The sequence below is a fragment of the Rhinolophus ferrumequinum genome, chromosome 11 (assembly GCF_004115265.2).
Source record: "Rhinolophus ferrumequinum isolate MPI-CBG mRhiFer1 chromosome 11, mRhiFer1_v1.p, whole genome shotgun sequence".
In the NCBI taxonomy this organism is placed as follows: Eukaryota; Metazoa; Chordata; class Mammalia; order Chiroptera; family Rhinolophidae; genus Rhinolophus; species Rhinolophus ferrumequinum.
In genome coordinates, this window is record NC_046294.1 from 61,388,535 (window position 1) to 61,409,737 (window position 21,203).

General features: G+C 34.5%; 1 protein-coding gene across 5 annotated transcripts in view; it reads right to left on the reverse strand.

Annotated features, from left to right (window-relative positions):
* Positions 1–21,203, reverse strand: part of NOX4 (NADPH oxidase 4) — a 148,605-nt gene that overhangs the window by 15,566 nt on the left and 111,836 nt on the right. For 4 of the 5 annotated variants that reach the window (XM_033121545.1, XM_033121544.1, XM_033121543.1 and 1 more), the window contains exons 14-17: positions 11,766–11,885; positions 10,080–10,188; positions 3,531–3,599; positions 2,033–2,133 (exon numbers count right to left, since the gene is read on the reverse strand). In XM_033121545.1, the coding sequence (XP_032977436.1) occupies positions 2,033–2,133; positions 3,531–3,599; positions 10,080–10,188; positions 11,766–11,885 (399 nt within the window). The remainder of the gene's footprint in view (positions 1–2,032; positions 2,134–3,530; positions 3,600–10,079; positions 10,189–11,765; positions 11,886–21,203) is intronic. The other variant, XM_033121542.1, reaches the window with a different exon arrangement.

Here is a 21,203-nt window from a genome sequence, read left to right on the forward strand (position 1 = left end):
TACAACACGTCAACAGTAGGTGGTGCACATTTGCTCGTTTTACACCAGCTTTGCTGTTGAAAGAAAATGAACCAAATAAACACAGAAAAATCCCTTTAAATCATGAACAGTATAACAAATGAGAATTCTGAAGAAATAACCAAAGAAACCAATAATCCCAGTTTAATTTCCTGTAAATTATCCTCTACTGTTTGATTTCAGAATCAAACAAAAAACCAAAGAAACCAAAACTATGAAAGTTTTCAGCACTACACTATGAGAACCAATAAAAGAATGCTTGTCAGAGGTCAGTTAAATGACTCAGAAGGACTGAGTCTGTAGTGCATAGCAAGACCCAGATGAGTATAAGATGATCACGTCAAAGGTGGGTAATATTGGAGAAAGATGTGAAAGGAATATAACCAAAACAGGGTTCACGTTTTTGTTTTGTTTAATTCTATAGTTCACCTTTTATTAGGGCCCTGAATATTACAAAGGATCTCTGCCTTCTAAATAATGCTTTCCTCTTCAACCTCAATCTTCTTCTTCAAGGGAAGGGAAATACAGAAGTGGTTTCAAACAAGGCTGCAATCTGAATTTCTTGGGTAGCTATATTTCTTTTGAAATTTGATTCTGGGGCTCTATACCATAATTCCTAAAACAATATCTCTGAAGATGAAGCCAAGGGCCATGATGAATCAGTGATTCTTTCAAAACATCACATTCATCCATGAATTCATGAGTTGGGACTTAAAAAAAAACAAAACTCTATTAAGCTGCCTCATTCATTTATAATCGAACATCCTTTTTTCATATTTACCAAAATATACTTTTTTAATTATCAATTAATCAACTATATAATGATAACTCAACCCAGAAGATAAAATTAACCCTGGAGCTTTGGGGTCACAGGAAATTTTAAAAATTAAATCAATTTATGTATATTCTTATTGCAGAAATATGTTTAGTTTAGCAATAAAAATATGATTAGTTCAAATATAAAAATATATTGAATTTTGACAAAATTGTGCAGGTTAATAAGGATAGAAATACAAGTTCAAGTAGAAATACAAGTACAACTATAAAATATAAGTTCAATTATGTATAATTTCCAGCTGCTAATGAAAGCTTATTTGTGTATTTACAATATATGAGGTTGCTATCAAGAAACTATGATATTTAAATTCCAGTAAATAAGTTAAAAATAGTTACATTAATTTTAAAATGTCAACATCTGCAATATGTCAACATCTGCAATATAAAATGTCAACATCTCTGCAAAGTCTGCAAATTACAGATTTTATAACACTTAACCTTATGATGAAAATATTTCCATGCCAACTTTAAAATATGTGAGTGGGTATAAGGTTTCAAATGCTTTCAGATTTTTGTAGACCATGGCTCTGCACTGTGATAAGTTTGCAGAAGACAAATGGGCTGTCTACTCTGTGCCCTAAAAAGAATGCTTTCCTTCAATAGTAATTTCTTCAGATCATAGATACATCATCCAAAATGCTAAGGTTCTTCATAGAATTGTAGCTTCCAAGAAAGAAAAATCATGTTTAGAAATATTCCTGGCTTCAAGACTGCATATTACAAGTAAGAGATTAAAAAACAAAAATGTATCCATCTGGTAAAAAGGTACAAAATCTGATTTTGAAGTGCATGTATTGTTAGAACTCTTTGTAGAGCTCCCTTGCTTGCCAACGTGATTTTGAAAAACTTTTCCAATGATCACTTCATGTATGTTGTGGGAATGAATACCCATTCGATAATAGCATGTGTCTATGCAAATTTAAAAGTAGGGAGGATAGTCTAGTTTGTAAATAATTTATACATCATTTCTAAGCCAAATTTTAATTATTTGGGCTTACAGATACATGAGGTGGTCCCTGCCTTGCTCTTTCCTTTGATAGTGATAATTGAGTGTTTAAGTGATTTTGTAATTTGTAAACCCATTACTAATTCATCTTTTAAAATATTATGTAATGTCTTGGGAGTATTTCATTTGATCATTAGCCACATGTCAAATTTTCTGAGGAATAATACATACCCTCTGTTACATTTTGCTATTTCATCAAACAGAAGTTTCCACCGAGGACGTCCAATAAAAAGTCTTGAATTCAGTGCTTGATATTTTTCTCCAATTATCTTCTGCCAAAAAGAAAGCACTATATTTTATATGACACAGAGTTGGCAAATAACCCATTTCTCTAACATCATTTCTGCTGATGATGTGGCTTCCTACCAAATTGCTGTGATATAAAGAATATAAGTATCAAATGGCAACCTATTAAGTACAGTCACTTAGAACATCATTTCCTTCCTCTTTTCTTTTAAAACCCATTATGTTCTTGAATGCCATTATTACAAATGGCTGATTTTCTTGGATTTTAGTCCGTTGCTTCATTTTTAAACAACTGCAATGTTAAAGAACGCATTCTAATTGCCTACTCTCTAAAAAAGGCCGAAGCATAAATTTTATTGAAGTGGTTTTGCACTGCAAATACAATTGTCATATTTGGCACATTATATGAGTAAAATATTACAAATTGTCATCATAAATTTGGGGAAATGATCCTAGACAAGACAGCCTAAGACAGCAGAGTTCCAAATCAACAAATATCTTCTAATGAACTGTTTGCAATTAAGAGAATATGAGCTCTGAACCAGCGGTGAAGAATCAGAGTGAAATGAGAAGAGAGGACAAAGTGTCTGAGTCCCAAGCAGACAAACTGAGAACCATGTATAATGTATGCTCTGTACCTTAATTACAGCTATACCATGGGGATACCGATACTTGCTGACTTGCTTCACGAGAGTAGTAAAATGGAATAATTTTTACATACCAAGTAGGGTAGGACTCTGACTAGAAAAAATAGGGTTAGATTAGTTTAGAAGTAACTAACAAGCATTTGTATTTTGTATTCGAAGTACTATAGAAAATGTGTGATAGAAAATACTAAAGTAAAACTCCTGAAAACATTCATGACCAGGTTTCACACACCTATGGAGCTCTTCAATGTTGTCTGTAAATATCGGTTTCTTCTTCTATAATATGAGGATAGCAATATCCTCTACTCTTGAATGTTGGAATCACATGAGATAATGTATATAATTGCTTATAGCAGTGTCTAGCACAGTAAGTCATGCGTGATGGCTGTTACTATTTTTTTTTAATTTCCTTTAAAGGGAAACAATCTTAATTGTGCATGACCTTATCTTCTCTCTGCACATAAAACCTCCCCTCGATGAATACAGAAGACTATTCACTTATGGTCTGATCTCTAGAGGTAAAGAATTTGAGACGACAGTGAAGAGGAGGGAGATGAACTCGAAAGGACTGCCCCAGCTCCCTGTAAGGAAGACAATTGAAAGGCATAATACACTTGACTTAAAGGACAAGCCATGAGTTTTCTGGACACTTTCCAGCTAGTCTTCCACTGGGAAACTTCAAACCACCTGCAGAAATTTTCTTCCAGCACAGCCCCTACAGTTAATCTTCTATTATCGAGAGGTCGTTTAATTTACAATAACATCCAGCCACATACCTGTATCCCATCTGTTTGACTGAGGTACAGCTGGATGTTGACATAGTCAGGTCTGTTCTCTTGCCAAAACTGGGAGGATATAAAAGTAAATAGACATTAAAATTCTTTCTGTATGTTCAGACTTTCTCCTATTCTAACATAGGTGATTCTAGAATTTGTAAGATGTATCTTGTCTAATCACAGTCAACATCTACAAGCAAATATATAGATAGACATACATAAACACATATCTATGCGCCATATACATGCCAGGTTCTAACATTAATAACCTGCCGCCTACTGGTATAATTAGGCATGATGGTGGTAGCGAAAGGGAATGATTATCTGTTACCTTTGTAGATCCAAAATGCCAAATACTACACTAATATTCCCTTAAATCTTCCCAGGATATTTTTATTTTATTTTATTTTTATCTTGTTCCCTAAGAGTCCCTTATTTTACCCAAGAGTTCATTCATACAGAAACATGATTTTCTCATTTAAAAAAGTCGTTAGTGATATATGATACGCATGCTTGGAATGCATGCTATTCTGAGTTTTCTGACTAAGTAGGGTTTCATCACCCCTCTGGGACCCCTTACAATGGGAAGGGCACCTGGCAGGTAACTGAGGGACTTCTTTCTATTGCCATTCCTACCTACCTGGAGACTTCTAGGAAGTCACTCAACTTCATCTATGCCTCAGTTTCATCAGGACAAAATGTATAAAAATGTATGAAGCAGGAAATATACCTGCCAAACTAAAATAGTCTGGAAAAAAAATCCTGAACATTTTTATATCTTGAAAAATATACTAAGAAAAATATCATTTGAAGGAACATAAATTCAACAAAGAGGGTAAAAAAAGGTTTTTGTTGTCCCCACATGCTTCTCTTTTCCAAAAGACAAAAATGAATCTACTAACTATTGGCCTTGCTCTGACTAAATCCTGATCTGAAATCTATATTTTAAAAAAACGTTATTCTTCTTAGGGCCTCCTTTCACCACCCTGGAACAAGGAAAAGCTGAAAGATAAGGAAACAGCATCAAGAGTGGAAAAAGAAAAGAAGCACAGCAGCCATGGTGTGCTTTTGGAGACTAGCCATGAGTGTCCGACGTGTGGAAAGGCTTAGAAGAGACCAGCACTTCTTCAACAATCAAACTAATTCTTGAGGATAGACATAGTGGATTTCCTTACGATGGTGAGGCTTTGCGGGACATTATTACAGCAAAAGGATCAACTGATTTGAAGGACTGTTTCTAAATAGTGTGAAAGTAAAATTGATACACTGGAACTCAAAGTAGAAGTTTTAGGAATGCAAAAGAAGTCATTTTTCAAATAGGGAGTGATTAAGTAGGGTTTCATCACCCCACTGGCACCCCTAAAATGGGAAGGGCACCTGGCAGGTAACTGAGAGACTTGTTTTTATTGCCATGGCAACCTGGCTGGAGACTTTGGGAAGTTATTTAACTTATGGATGTCCCAGTTTCTTCTTCCTCGGGACAATGATAGGGTTGAATGACCCCATCTCACAGGTCCCTTCCAGATCTAAAAGTGTACATTTTCTGACAGGTGACAACTCTGAATTATAAAATCCCAATAAAAATGTATTTTCCTTTCAAAATTATGAGGGATGGTTCTCAACACCCATAGTATTCTTAAGATATAATCATTAATTATATCACATCAACTAGCTGCCTCAAGTTATAACCAAATGCTCAACTCATTTGGAGGCCCTTTCTGAATTGGATCAGGGCTTAGGGATGTTAATTGGGAAGAAACTGAGGAATTCCCAGGTAGGGACCAGCAATGAACAGCAGCTCACAGACAAGTGGCGTGTGCTGATTCTTGCCTTAAATGTCTGCCAGGATGCTACTCTAACGTCAGAGCAATGACTCCTGCACCCATAACTGGCCTTTGGTGCCCATACCCCCCAGAGAGAACAATACAGATTTAAATAACGTTCTTAATGATTCCAATGTCTCCCTTTTAACTTATCCCTCGCTGAAGACAAGGAATAATATCTACTACATAAACAATTTTCTCCACGTCCAGGGAGCAGTGAAAAAACAAATATATGGATCAACCCGATCTTACAAATAGATTAAGACTGTAGGATCTTGCACAAAAATTCTGTTTTTCATTTTTATTTCTTCTGCCTATCAGTCTTCCTTATTTTTCTCACAACTGACAAACATCAGGATGTCAGTCCTCAAAGGAATTTTACAGATCACTAAGAGGAATGATAGCAATCATTTGTTAAATATGTTCAATATGAGAGATCATTTAGACGTCAAAGCTAAATCTCACAGCGGACTGCAAGTGCTGTTAGCCTCATTTACAAATTGAAAATGTAAATAGGGTTTATAGAGGTTACAGAGGTTAAGTTTTAAGTAGAGCCACTGTTCCACTGTAAGTGACAGACTCCAAATGCCTCATGTAGCCCTGGTCCCTCTTTTTGATTTTTCCAATGTGTCCTACAGAGGTGAAGTGACTTGAAGCAAGTCATGTAGTTATTGCCGAGTGGTACCAGATCTCTTCATACCTGGCCTTGCAATGTTTACTTAACTCACCAGGTTGGACAATCTGGCCAAGCAAGATCCACCTAACGTGACACTTTTGTAATCATTTCAGGTAGTCTGACACCAAGGCGGAGTGGTGAAGGCAGCTAGATATATCTGTTCTAGGCATTCTAGAATGAAGTGAAAGAACTCACAGTTGCAAGAAGATTAAAAGACTATATTTTAATTTGGTTTTCAAAAATACTTTCATCTATCCTCGCAGATTGTATGTAAAGTCACTATGCTTATTACTACTGGTTTCTTTTTCTCTCTCTCTCTTTCTCGTAACACAGATGAAAACACAGAAAAATAATAAAAGCCGTTTCTTTTTAACATCATCCTCAGAGGCACAATTGAAGGACCAGCGTTCATTCTGCTGCTATGAAAAATCCAAACAAGTATGTAGAGGTATGTATAGAAGAACATCAACACGTTGTTTACAGTAGTTTTAAGCTTTTGTATTATTTATCCCATGAAATCCTGAGGTTAAAGCACATCCATCAAAAAAGTTGGAAAGCAAAGAAAATTTAAATCTTCAGATTTAATTATTTTGAAAGTCCAGCCACTTTCATTCTTTTCTTTCCTTTATTTTTCTCCTTCCCTGCTCCTTACTTTATAAAGCATTTATCATTCAAATGTGCCTTTGCACATCTTGGATCCAATTATAGCCTTTCATTAAAAAAAAAAAAAAAAAAGTCCCTATATGTCAACTCAAGAATGATTTTTAAAAATTAGAAAAACAGGCAAAAGTAGAATTAGAAAATTCTGGAAATAACACAAGTGGTCAATAATTATAGGAACCAAGATTCAATCTCACCAGCATTCAGGGGAAAATATAATGAGATCTCACTGTGTAAAAGATTTGTAGAAATTTAAAAGATTGCTAATATAATGTTTTGGAATACATTTCTCTTATATTCTTTGGTGCAAATGTAAATTGTTTTAGTCTCTTTTGTACTGTTTCGTCAGTATATATTAAAAATTTAACTTCATTCACAGCCTCCAACTCAGAAAGTCCTGTCTCCCGGTATCAGCTGAGAAAAAAGACTCATAAATCTGAGAGTGGTGATTCTGCTTTTCTTGAAAGGTTTTCCTCCTTAGCCTCAAGGACAGAACTCCCTCTTGGTTTTGGTACAACCTCACTCGCCACTCTGAGCAATCTCCTTTGTTGGCCATCACTCATCGGCTCTGTTCCTCTAGAAGCTTCAGTATCTCCAGGGCTTGATATTTGCACTCACACTCCCAAGATGATCAACAGTCAGATCCGTTTTGCTCAGATCCTTTCAATGGCTTCTCTGCTTTTTTCCCACTCCTCATCCAGCAGGTCCCTGATGGTCCCAGGAATCATACTTGTTTCTTATCATGGTAAAATATACATAATATAAACTTACCATTTTCACCATTTTTGAGAGTATAGTTCAATGGCATTAATTACATTTGTATTGTTGTGTAACCCTCATCACCATCCATCTCCAGAACTTTTCTTCTTCCCAAACTGAAACTCTGTATCTAGTAAACAATAATTCCCTATTTGCCCTCTCTCCCAGCACCTGTCAATCAGCACTGTATGAAACAGACTACTCCAGGTACCTCATATAAATAGAATCAGATAATATTTGTCTTTTTTGTCTGGATTAATTCACTTAGAATAGTGTTTCAAGATTCATCCGTGTTGTAGCATGTCTCAGAATTTCATTCTTTTTCAGTCTGAATAATATTCCATTGTATGTATATGTCACATTTTCTTTATCCATTCATCATTCATCAGTAGACATATGGATTATTTCCATCTTTTGGCTATTGTGAATAATGCTGTTATGAACATTGGTGTACAAATATCTGTTCAAGTCACTGCTTTCAATTCTTTTGGGTATATTCCCAGAACCCATCTCTTGTTGCATAAAATCCAAAGGCCTGTAATCTGCTTCTTCCCCAGAAAAGCACATGCACCACCCTTCTGATTGATTTTCCTACTATTTTTCCCCTTGCTGACTCTGCTTTGCCCACACAACTCTCTTTCATCTTCCTCCAGTCTCCAGTCTCCAGTCTACCAAGCATGCAATTGCATCAGAGCATTCGCCTGTAAAGTTGGGTCTTTCTGCCTTAAAATATATCCCCCAAGACATCTGCCTAATCTGTTCGTTCACTTCACTTAGGTCTCTGCTCAAATACCATTTTGTTTGGTGGGCATTCCCTAATACACAATATAAATTAATATGCCTTCTATTGTTTAATCTTTGTCGCTTTACCCCACTTTCCTTTTCTTCTTTGTCCTAATCAGAATCAGACATCCTATTTATTCACTGGTTTGCTGTCTATCTTCCCCACTTAGAATGCAAATCACCTGAGGTCAGAGACTTGTTTTTATTTGGTTCTCCAATGTACCTTCATGTCCTAGAACAGCTTCTAATTCATAGTGGGAAGTTAGTAAATATTTTATGAGAATATTTGATAAGTGATAGAATGACTCAATGAATGAGTGAATATCTGCACAAAAAGGAATATATGATATTTATTGCAGTATTTTTTGTAATAAAAAAGTAAATGTTCATCATTAGGGAATGGTGAAATAAACTAGATATACATCCATACTACGAAATACTCTATCACAGTAAAAAGAACGAGATAACTCTATATGTACTATTACAAAAAGTTAAAGACAAAGTAATAAGTTTAAAAAAAAAATTCAGAACAATACAAATAGTATGCTAGAATTTATAGAACACTCATGAGTTACCTCTCATTACACAGATTGGATGGAGAAAGTAGTAAGGAGGATTTTGCTTTATTTGAAGTATTCGAAAAATTTGCACCAAAGATGATATGTATATTACTTATATAACTTGAAAAAAATAAAGATAGATATATTAATAGACATCTACAGGTTACATGTAGGATAAAGAATTCCTTTTAAAAATATACAATATACATTTAAAAAAACTTTGAATTTGGGATTTTTGAAATTTTGCATATTGTGTCAAAAGTCTGGTGATGGTCCATTTGGAATATTAAAGAAATAAGAGTTATTAGAACAAAAGATGGAAAGTGTAGTAGCACTTGTATGCTGATGTTTCCTTCTGTCTTCCCTCATTACCCTATATGCAATTAAGGTCGAAAAATTAAGTTTGCAAACTCATCCTAGAAAAAGTGCTACATACCTCATTGCTGAATATCTCTATGGTCACCTTCCAAGTAATCCCCTTTGGAAGCAATGCACTGATGCCAGCACCTAGTCCACCCTTCTAAACAATTTTGGAACTCTTTTTCTGGAATGGCCATCAGAGCTGTCGTACTATTACCCTTGATGTCCTGCATGTCATCAAAATGTCTTCCTTTCAATATTTCCTTTCTCTTCAGGTAAAGAAAGAAGTCATCGGGGGCCAGATCAGGTGTCTAGGTAGTGTGCTCCAAAATAGTTATTTGTTTACTGGCTAAAAACTCCCTCACAGACAGTGCTGTGTGAGTTGGTGCATTGTCGTGATGCAAGAGCCATGAATTGTTGGCGAAAAGTTCAGGTCGTCTAACTTTTTTCACACAGTCTTTTCAGCACTTTGAAATAGTAAACTTGGTTAACTGTTTGTCCAGTTGAATAATCCCTCTGATATCAAAAATGGTTAGCAACATCATTGCAACAAGTTTGCGAACTTAATTGCCAGACCTTGTATATTTGCATACATCATACACATATATATGTACATATTACCAGACATTTGCCAGTACATTTTTATGTTAAAATATTCTGTTAGAACATATAAATCAGCATTTCTATGTTAAGACACATCATAGATATATATGTATAATCACAGATTTCGATATCTGAAAAGATATGCACAAATTAACAAATGTTACCTCTGTTTTTTTTGAAGTTGGGGATATTTTTCCTCCTTACTACTTATCTGCATATTTTCTGGTAATGCTATAGCAAGAATTTATTACTTCAGAAATATGAAATAAAATAACTATATTTTTTAATTTAAAAATTGCAAAAGTAAAAACAAACCTAATTTTACCTTGTTATGCAACACACAGAGTAAGTCTGCAAACCAACGGAAGGATTGAATGTCTCTGCACACCCAAATAAAATACAGTCTTCTAAGCTTGTATGGTTTCCAGTCATCCCTTTAAAATTGACATAACATGACAGTGATTAGGAAAGCAAAAAAAAAAAAAAAAATAGTTAAGAATCCAGGTCTCTTTGTAAATTTCCTTTTCATTAGTAAGCAACCAATAGAAAAACCAGTCATTTACATTCAAGCATCTGATATAGCACTTACTATAACTCCCAAATGAATATAAAATGCAATATGCTGACTAAAGGCCATGATATATTCCATGAATTTCAGTGTTTATACTTGTGAATATTATATGCATATCACTCATATCCGGTGAAGGTACTATTCTTGGATCAGAATAATATCAACCCTGCATCTCAGAAAAAAGTTCTCTATTTTCAGGGAATTCTATCATTCGGTGGAGGTTCCAGTCGTCTTCAGCATTCCCCAGGCTTCCAGGCAAAGTGAACCAAAAACATTCCAGAAATTGGTTGTTTATTCCCTTCTTAATATCATTAAAGAAGGAAATTTCACAACCACCCACTGTGTAATGCATTCCAATAACTCATGATTCCAAGTCTGGATTCCTATTTATAATTAGGAAGTAGGCTTGAGGTTAAGAAAATATTCTTTCATTTTCTTAACTTTAGGTGTCCAAATAACTTGCAATATGTTTTCAAAAACAAATGATTTCTGGCTTGGAATATGGTTATTTTTCTAAGAACCACAAAAAGCCCCAAATTTATATCAAGTATTTGAAACTGAAATAAAATATCATTCAAACATATAGCTTCAACTTATTTCTTTTTTGGTACTCCACTAAATAGACTTTTAATGCAAATTGTGTCTTCTTAAAAAGTGAATGGAATAGATTTAAGAATAATTTCATACTGTCATTTTGTTTGTGTTTTCATGATAATACTAATCAATTGAATTTGCTAAAAATCCTAGAACTAAAACAATTGAAAATGTATTTCCTAGTTAAACAATCTTACCTCTGAAATTTTTATCCTTTAGTCTGTAATAAATTTTCTGAGTAATAGACCAAGGAATGATGGGCTCATTTTGTCATTTCCTCAGACAAGCTTTCCCTGATTATACTTCTGCAATAACCCTAGTTATTTTCTTTCTATACCCCATTAATTTCTCTTCATCGTAGTTCTAATATTTTGGGAAATAATGTTATTTATGAATTTCTCACTGGTTTGTTTTTACCTGCCCTATTTGAATGTAAGCTTTTTAAGGGCAGGGACTCAATTTCATTTATTACTGTATTGCCAGTACCTATAAGATGGATTGGCCCATAGATGCTCAAAAAATCTTGCTGACTGAACGGACACGTAGTACCACTTACCACTGATGAGGAAGTAGAGAAATAAAGGCTGGTGGAATGACTTTAAAAGAGGGTAAGGGCAGAGGAATGCACAATTGTGATACTGACATATTTCACAAGAGAGCACGCCGAAAGCCAAAGACCATATACTATTGAGTATCACCGAATTATTCCCTCATCAACCAGTAAATGGAGTTCCTTGAACAGCAAGTAGAAGGATTCTGTAAGGATGTACTTCATACTAAAAGACAGATGTCTCAAATATTTACAGTTATCTATTTGGACTAAGAAAAAGGATCAAAATGACATACAGCAGCGTGTTGAGTATTGAAGCAAATGGAGTTACTCCAATGCCTCCGGCCACGCAGAGGCTAACCTCATAGTTCAATGATTCCTCAAATGGACTTCCAAATGGACCATCAATGTATAGCCTGTGGAGAAGGTAGACAATGGAGGAAAAGATGAAAATAAGTTAAATTAATTTTCTATAAGATGTAGCAAACACGCTGAATCCAATTTCTAGGCTTTGTGATAGTTCAGGTCTTACCTCATTGTTTCTCATAGTCATAAGCCTAAAGGAACAAGAAATGTTAGCTATGAACTGTTAATATTGAAATAGTACATGTGCTTCTAAGCATGCCTTTTTGAGGGAAGCATTAATTAAACATATAGAAGAATGTATATAGGACTGTGACAGACAGCTACGGACAAGTTAAAGGTCTGGTCATATTAAATTACTATATGTGACTAAATTGAAATACCAACTACTTTACGGTGTCTATATTCAATAGTGTTCTCTTTAACGGCAAACTCAGTAGCAGAACTATTTACCAAAACATCTGCTAGGTGAACAGAAAAGCAATAGGATGAAAGAACAGAAACTAATACAGTTTTTCCTCTTTGCCCTAGTTAGGTTTTTTTTATTAGCATAGCAACAGCTGGAGAGCCAGCTCAAAGGAATCTCTAATTACTCTACTTGATAGATTCGAATGTGTGTTTGTGTATGAAATCCTTCTTAACTACAATAAAACTTGCTAATTGCTCACTCAATATCCATCCTCCCATTCTTTCTTTTTTCTTCCCCCGAAAGGTAAAACTTTATTTGTTTATTTACTTTATTAGTTTCAGGTGTACAAATCACTGTAATAGTTAGACATTTATACCCCTCACGAAATGACAACCCCCTCCCAATCTACTACCTCTGTGACATCGTATATAGCTGTTACAATTCCATTGACTCTATTCCTTATGCTGTATTCCATATCCTGTGACTATATATATATATATATATATATATATATATATATATATATTCAATTATAGTTGACATTCCATATTATATTATTCAGCTTCAGGTGTACAGTGCAGTGGTTAGACATCTACATCATCTAGGAAGTGGTCTCATAAATAAGACAAGTGCCCATCTGACCCTTTACAAAATCTTTACAACATTATTGATTATATTCCCCAAACTGTATTTCATATCCCTGTGGCTATACTGTGATTACTAATTTGGACTTTCTAACCCCTTTATCTTCTCTCCCATTCCCATTTCACCTAGCAACCCTCAGCTTTTTGGGGTTTTTTTGGGGGGTTTTGTTTGTTTGTTTGTTTTTTTGGGTCCCTAAATCTCTGAGTCTATTTCTGTTTTGTTTGTTCCTACAATTCTCCCATTCTTTCTTAGGAACAAAGCATTAATTTTATTCAGGGAAGCAAAGTACCCAGCCAAAACACTACACTTCCCAGACTCTCTTATCCTTTTGCTAGTCAAAATAAAATGGCCTTGTGTCTGTTTTTCCTTTTTGCAAACAGGCATGAGTAAAGAAGTGGGCAGCACCAGAATTGCTGGGGACAGTGGATATATTTTTCTATTTCCAGAACTTTGCACATAGAAGATACTCAATAAGGATATGCTAATGAAGGATGTGTTTAGATAATCACATCAAAGAGAAGCTCTCTACGAGGACAGAGATTTTTTGTTTATTGTGCATTGCCATCATCTCCAGCACCTGAAGAGTACCTTCTTAGATAGGTGCCAGAATATTTTGTTAATGAAAAGAAACTGGCATGGAATGGTCCAAACAGAGCCTCAGTCCTGACAAAGAAAAATCCATAAACACAATTATCCGGAGATTGAATGGAGAAACTGAGTTGAGAATTCCTGAGAAGGGTTAGCTGGTGTGCATATATACTTAAGGCAAGAATGCGTTGTTTATTTGCACTTTCTGTTACTTCTGCTAGAAAGATTCTTCTCCCAGATGCTTTTACATCTTACTTCTTCATTTCATTTAGGTCTCTGTTTAAATGGCACATGCACAAAGAGGCCTTCTCTGACTCTTTTTAAACTGCCTATGCAAAATGTCAAGCATATACAAAAGTAAATGGAACAGTATAATGAACTTTTATGTACCAAATCATCCAGCTTCAATAATTATTATGCTTTACCTATTTTTAAAAGCATTTATCATTATGTGGCATTATATCATACATCTTTTTATATCTTTATTTCTGGGCTAGTCCCTTTCCCACTAGAATCACAGAATCATATGGTCAGGGACTTTTCCTATCACTTCTGTATCCCAGACACTTTGAATACTGGTGCATTGCAGATGCAGAGAAGCATTTGTTGAATGAATGAATGTCTAATTAAGAGAAGATTGCCCTAAGTCTAGGGGATTCTAAAATAGTTGTAGAGATTTATGATAACCCTGTTTTTGCAATTGGAAGTGCTTATTTTTAATCTCAATTTTGTTGCTTAATGTTTATGTTCTAAATTTGCTGACATGGCAAGAAGTGGTAGAATTAATTCACACATGTGGTTTTTGAGCAACTGATATTTTGAGATTTCTATCAAGAATCTAATATATTGTATCATTAACATTCAAATATCTTCTTTTTTTTTTTGGTTTGTTGAGTGAAGAAGCTGTAAAGTGTGAGTGAAATAGATGTAATAAGAATTAAGCATATTGTGAGTATCTCATCTATCAGTATTTTCTGAATTCCTGCTATGTTTAGAATACTATCCTTAAGCATTTAAACTTTGATTATCGTTCCTTGAGGTACAATAAGTAGCTTTTCAAATAGATTTGTCCTACTTGTCTGCTTTCCAAACCACACACCCACACGCCCACATGCCCACACCCTCTCTAGACCCCATACAACTACTCTTTGGTGTTCCAGTCTAACTTTGAACAAGAAGACAAGAACTCGGGGTTCTAGTCATGTGCTAGGGGTGGGATCATCAGCAAGTTACTTGTCCTCTCTATCTGATTTCCTACATCTCGAAAAGGAACAATCAGATCAGATACACAGAAAAAGCCTGCTAAGAGCTGTAGAGGGCCACAAGTATCAGAAATACTTTCTGTTAAATGGCATCAGTGAGCACCTACAGTCTACTGTCAGACCACCTGAGAAGTCCAGGAGCAGAAATACAGCGATGGACTAAGTTCAGTATGAGGGGGAAAATGTAGATGGGAATGTGGTTTCAAGAACCTTAAGAGAATCAGCTGTTTTTTCATTGGAAATGCTTCTTGCACAAAGTGAAACAAAATTTTGATTTTTTGAGAGGAGGATAAAGAAGGAAATTACTTGAAATTGATTACTTGGCAATACCTGGGGTTTTGAGGGAGGCAGAAAGAGAAACTACTTAAATCATTTTTTACATATTTAACTTGATTAATGTGTATAACCCATTGCCTTTGATTTATGAGCTGTGACTTTTCTCCCTATTTTAGGACCTGGTCTGTAAAACAATGCTATATTATTATACTATTATCATTATATATGTGACAAGATTACAGAAACAAGAGGCAACTATTCAAAGTCTTGCAACAACATAGTGGAAGCGAGATCAACCTGACATGCAAAGGGTGCCAAAAAAATGTATACACATTTTAAGAAAGGAAAAAACTGTATTAAAATTGTAATACTTAATATATACCAATAACAAAAGATGAATACAAGTCATGTGTATACATTTTTTGGCACCTCCAGTATTTTTCAAATTCAACTGATGACTAAAAGTTCCTTTAAGAAGAATTGTGAACATAAAAGAATTCCAAGAAAAGGAGGAATCCTCTTCCCTGGCCCATTCAGAAATATATAAACATTTTTTGAAATTTTGAAAAGTTTTTCCCTTGAAAGTAGAAACCATTAAATATCAATGGATTTAATTGTTTTAATAAGTAACATTGATCACTTGATTCACCACTTATATTAGATCTCCTTTTCACATAGACAACTCCATCAATTACAAATTAATTCAATGATTAATTCAATATTAAAAGATAAAAGTATAACCAACACTCCTTGAAATCTTATTTCCAAACACTTCCAATCACATCCACAAAACACATTGATACCATAATAAATTAAAATAGAACTTATTTAGACAATCTCAGGAGAGAACTAGTCAGAATTTATAAAACTATTTTAAGAAAACATCTTTGTTAATTAAAATATAGATATTAAGTATACCAGTATTTCCCAAAGGGATTTCATGGAACAATAATATAAGGGGGGGGGGAGTATTTTATGGTTAAATAAATTTGGGAAATGTGTTAAATAAGTTTTATTTGTTTGTTTTAAAATATCTTTAATTCAAAACTTCTCCAGGAACTTAACATGCCAAAGTGCCTTAATCATCCCAAGCAGGGGATACACGATAGTCTGTAAAACATATTTCACCCCAAATTCCATTTCTCTATGAAATATCTGTTACGATTTTAGAGAACAGAGAACAATTTAGGAAATGGAGAACTAGAATCAAGAAAAAGAAAAGGTATTCCTCTTTAACAGACTACTTCCCTTGTGAGGTTTCACAATGGATGACTTTACCTATAAATAAATGGGGGAGGAGAGCATTTATTTAATTCAATATATAATTATGGAAGGTTTACTATGAGTAAGGCGCACTAGCACCTGCTGCAGGAAAGACAGAAAGGAGAGAGAGAGAGAGAGAGAGAGAGAGAGAGAGAGAGAGAGAGAGAGAGAGAGAGAGAGAGAGAGAAAGGAAAAAGAAAATAACAGAGATGAATAATTGCAATGTATGTACTCAAATAGGTTATAAAGAGGAAAGTGACTAGGATGGAAAACACACACAAGTATAAAATAAGGCACAATTTGAAAAGTAATTTCAGTATCATATATCCATATTTCATATACACAATGCTTTGTACTTGTGACATATCTGTCATAATCTTAACACTTTATGAGGTAAGTACAGTATTATTATCCATTTAACAAATGAGAAATCTGATGCCATAAGAGGTGCCGTGACAAGTCTGAAGTTCCACACCTCCTGGATGGAATATTGGTCTGGAGTAAGGAACAGGGTTTGAGGAAGAGTAAACCAGAAGGAAAGATAGACCACCGTCCAGTCCTTGAAGAGAACCTGTTAGGTTATGCATCTCAGTCACAGATCTAAATACATGTTTCTGTCCAGAAGTAAGATGTGCTTTTATGACAGCCACTGGTTATATGGGACAATTATCAGAAACTAACTTTGCTTGCACAGAAAGAGGAAAAGAAAAGCACTGTTGCTGCACAGCTGCTTTGTTTGAGCAGCCTTGTCGTGTAGGTGATAAAAGTGAAAAGAATGTATACAGACACTTTGCTAATGATAGTCTTTGCAGGGACAGAAGAGGAAACTAACATTCTCAGCAAAAGCGAGGTGGGGTCAAATGTTGTATTTGTTCAGTGGTGTTTAGGTTTTATAGCCATGCTCTTACAACTAAAACAAACAAACAAACAAACAAAACCACTTTTATTATGGAGAGTCCATCAAGGGTGAGGGTGGAAGTTACCTTTGTTGTTACAATTCCGAAATTCTTTCTCCCTAACTTCTCTGTGACCAGAAAACTTTCCTTTAATGACATATTTGGATAAACACAAGTTTTTTAGGAATTAAATTTTACTTTAGAAGAGACTTGACTCACAGATATATTTTTAAAGAGCAAACAAAGACTATATATGTGCTAATATAAGACATAAAAGATCTTGTGATTATTAGCCACATCCAATGAAAGAGTAGGCGAAGAGAGAACAGCATAAAAAATGAGCTAAATATTTTTTTTCTGAATAGCCAGTAAGTGAATAACAACACTGAACAATCTTAAAAAAACACATCTATATAAATTTCTGATTTGATCGCAGACCAATCTATACCAGCAAAATATAGCAAAAAGGGGTATTCCTCCACATAGTCTGACTGAGTTGACATCAAAGGAGATGTTGTTTTAATAAAGTTTCAGACTATAACAAGCCTTTGGGACAGTGCGGTTTCTATAGGAAACAGCTATCTTTAAACTAATCCCCAGGATTATATTTCTGACCCAAATAAATGTATATGCCTCATCACCATCAGCCTTTCCCTTGCCTATCCTGCCAACAATAGAGTTATGAGATTGGCACAGTGCTGCGTGCTTTAATCATTTCTAATTATTAAATGAGAGTTAGATGGTGTTATTCCACTTGATTGATTTGAAAGCTTAGGTTCTAGAAATTTAAATATTTGCTCAAGGCCACATACCTCCTAAGTGGCATATGTGTATCATCAGAATGAACTCCATTTCTGTGTATAAACCAAACAAACCCAAACTGTCTTCCCCAATCAGGAGTCTGTTCTAATTCTTTCAATCAGAGAGATGTTCAATTGAAACTTTTATCTGTAATTAGCAACTCTCTTTACGCTTATAAATATTTTTCCCTTAAAGTCTATTTTATCTGAAACAATTTTTCTTTGGTTAGAATTGCTCTGCTATATTCTTCACCTTCTTTAACTTTCAGCTTTTCTGTATCTCTATGCTTTGTATGAATTTCTTGAAAACAGCTGGTTGCTCTATTTTATTTTCGTATTCGAGTCTGACAGGCTTTTCCTTTGAACCGTAGAATTTAGTTATGTTGAATTACCTACTCCAGTATCATCTCTTAATGTTTGTTTGTCCCACTTTTTCTTATTTCTTCCTCTTCCCTTTCTTTTCTTGACTACTTTTACATTAAGTGTTGGTCTCTGTTTTCAGTTTTCTATAAATAAACAATGCTGTTTCCCATGGTGAATTTACGGGTATGTTTATTATGTTGCTTGGGATGTATTGGTAACCTTGGATTTGAGCTATTATGTCTTCAAATATTACATCTCCTACACACACTCTCTTTTTCCCTTCCTTCCTTTTGTATCTCTAATGTAAAGAAGCCCAAGAACTTTTCACTCCATCCACCATCTCTCTTAACATTTCTTTCATATTTTCCATCTTTGTCTCTCCCTGTGCTGCATTCTGTATAATTATTTCAGTTCTATTTGACAATTCATTTATTCTCTCTATGATTGTGTTATTCTGCTAAATTTATGATATTTAGTTCTTTCGGCCTTTTTTCAAAAGTGCCTTGAGAAATTTGATTGTCCCTTGTGTCTCAATTATTATTTTAAAGTTCTGTTTTGTTTCTTTGGAGATAGTAAACATCTGTTTTATACTTTTTGAATATGATTTCTACTAACATGTGCTCGTGGTGCTTTTCTCCTCATTTTAAAAAATATGAGCTCATATTCCTTGGTGCCTTATGTATAGGAATCCTTTGCAGATTAAAATGTTATCCCCCAAAAGAGGATTTTCATTTTTTCCTTCCAGGCAACAGGAGAATGCCATAAATCTAAAATCACTTGAAACTACATTTTGTCTCTGGGTTTATTGGGCTATATACATATTATGAATTAACTGTTCAAATCCAAGTGAGATGGAGCTTGTGGATACTAAATATCAGGGGAGATTTTTTTGTTTTAAATTTTTCTCAGAGCCAAGGACAAAATATGTCAATTATCCCTCCAATCTCCTTCTGCAGAGCACACTGTTTAATCTCTGCTTTATCCAGTGATGATGTTTTACTTAAGGGGTTTAGGCCATTTGCAGGGGTCTTTGATCTGCTCGCCAACTCTCCTCCCAGTCCAGGCCTTATCTCTGTCCACCACAAATACGGCCAATTAAAATCAGCTCTAGGAGGATGGCCGGTTGCGTCAGTGGTTGGAGCACAGTGATCATAACACCAAGGTCGTTGGTTCAATTCCCACATGGGCCAGTGAGCTGCACCCTCCACAACTAGATTGAAAACAACAGCTTGACTTGGAGCTGATGGGTCCTGGAAAAACACACTGTTCCCCAATATTTCCCAATTAAAAAAATAAAATAAAATAAAATAAAACAGCTCCAATATGGAAATAAATACATACATTGTTAAAAGCAAATATAAGCTCAAACACTCCACTTACTCAACTAGATAGGAAATTTCTTATAGTTTATGAATCTAAGCAATTTTCCTCATGTCCTACCATCTCAAACAAGCATTAAAAATTATTTGTGTGTGTGTGTGTGTGTTAGGAGATATTTTTATGTTTTCTATACTGGCAAGATTATTACTGAGCATCTAGTATGTGATATTATGTTTATTTTTCACTCTTAAATACACACACACATGTTTCAGATGGATCCCCACTATTGGACTTAGTTCCTATAGAAAATTAAAACTAAGGAGAAAATTTTTTTTCCTTTTGATTTTGTTTTTTATGCTGGCTAATGTAGGCTGGCTAATGCAGGTTTGATCTGCTAACATGCAACGTGAAACTTTTATTAATATGCAATACTTCAACTAATATAAAAGAAAAGTTACCAACCTCTTCAAACCGTTCAAACAGTAAGTAGTTAACTATAAATTATAAACTAACCACCCCCTAGTGAATTTTCAAGTGTAACATCTAGCCAAATTTCACACCCCACTCCAACATACATTTAAACACAGCTGCAACCCTTACTAAAATAAAATTATCTGTGGAAGCTTTTATTGGGAATATATCCAGTTAAAATAAACACTCTTTAAGATTAAGTTTAGATCTATAGACTTCTGCACTTCCATCAGCCTTTCCAACAAAAAGTGCTATTTTATAAATTGTATTTAACTTAAACTATTGTTTATTTAGATGGCAATAAATCCTTTTATTTTCTGTGGCTTATTATATGTCTTTAGGTTCAGTTATTTTACTATTTTTTTTTTCAAACAAGTCATTCCATCTTTTTCCTAGCTCTAGTCCTTCTTCTACATGGCCACTTTTTCTCCTGCTGAAAGCAAGGTAATAGCAGGTTTTTATCTTAATTGCTGGCTAATCTTAGCTTGCACAAACTTTCAAAGCTCGAATTTCTTTGCAATATATTTTGTTTTGACATGTCTTTTCCATTAGTTTAGAGAGCTCAGCTTAACTAAGAAATAGACCATGGCTTCTATCATTCTTATGCATCTTATCTTCACAGCAAAAAAAAGCGAGTGGGGGGATAAAGGAAGAAACAGAAAAAGTAGGACAAATAAACAGTACAAAATAATGTTGTAGAATGTAATTCAATGTAAATGAGCTAAAATCTTCAGTTCAAATGTAAAGACTGGCAGACTAGAATAAGAAAAATAGAATAAAGCAATAGTCTTTTCAAGAGATTCATCTAAAACATAAGGATGAAAAAAAGTTAAAAGTTAAAGACAAAGGAGGGAAGTTCCAACTGACACATAATAATTATAGTTACTTTGATTTCTGATAAAACTAAGGAAGAAAGCATTGCTGTAGATATACTGTTACTAATTATTGATAATTCTGCTGGGTATGCTTTCAGATTTTCCTTTGTAATCAAAGATAGGTGACTATGAGGAGAGAGGATTCTTTATTTTACGCTCCTGTTTAACACTTAGCATGCTGAGCACTTCTCTTCCCTGGTGAC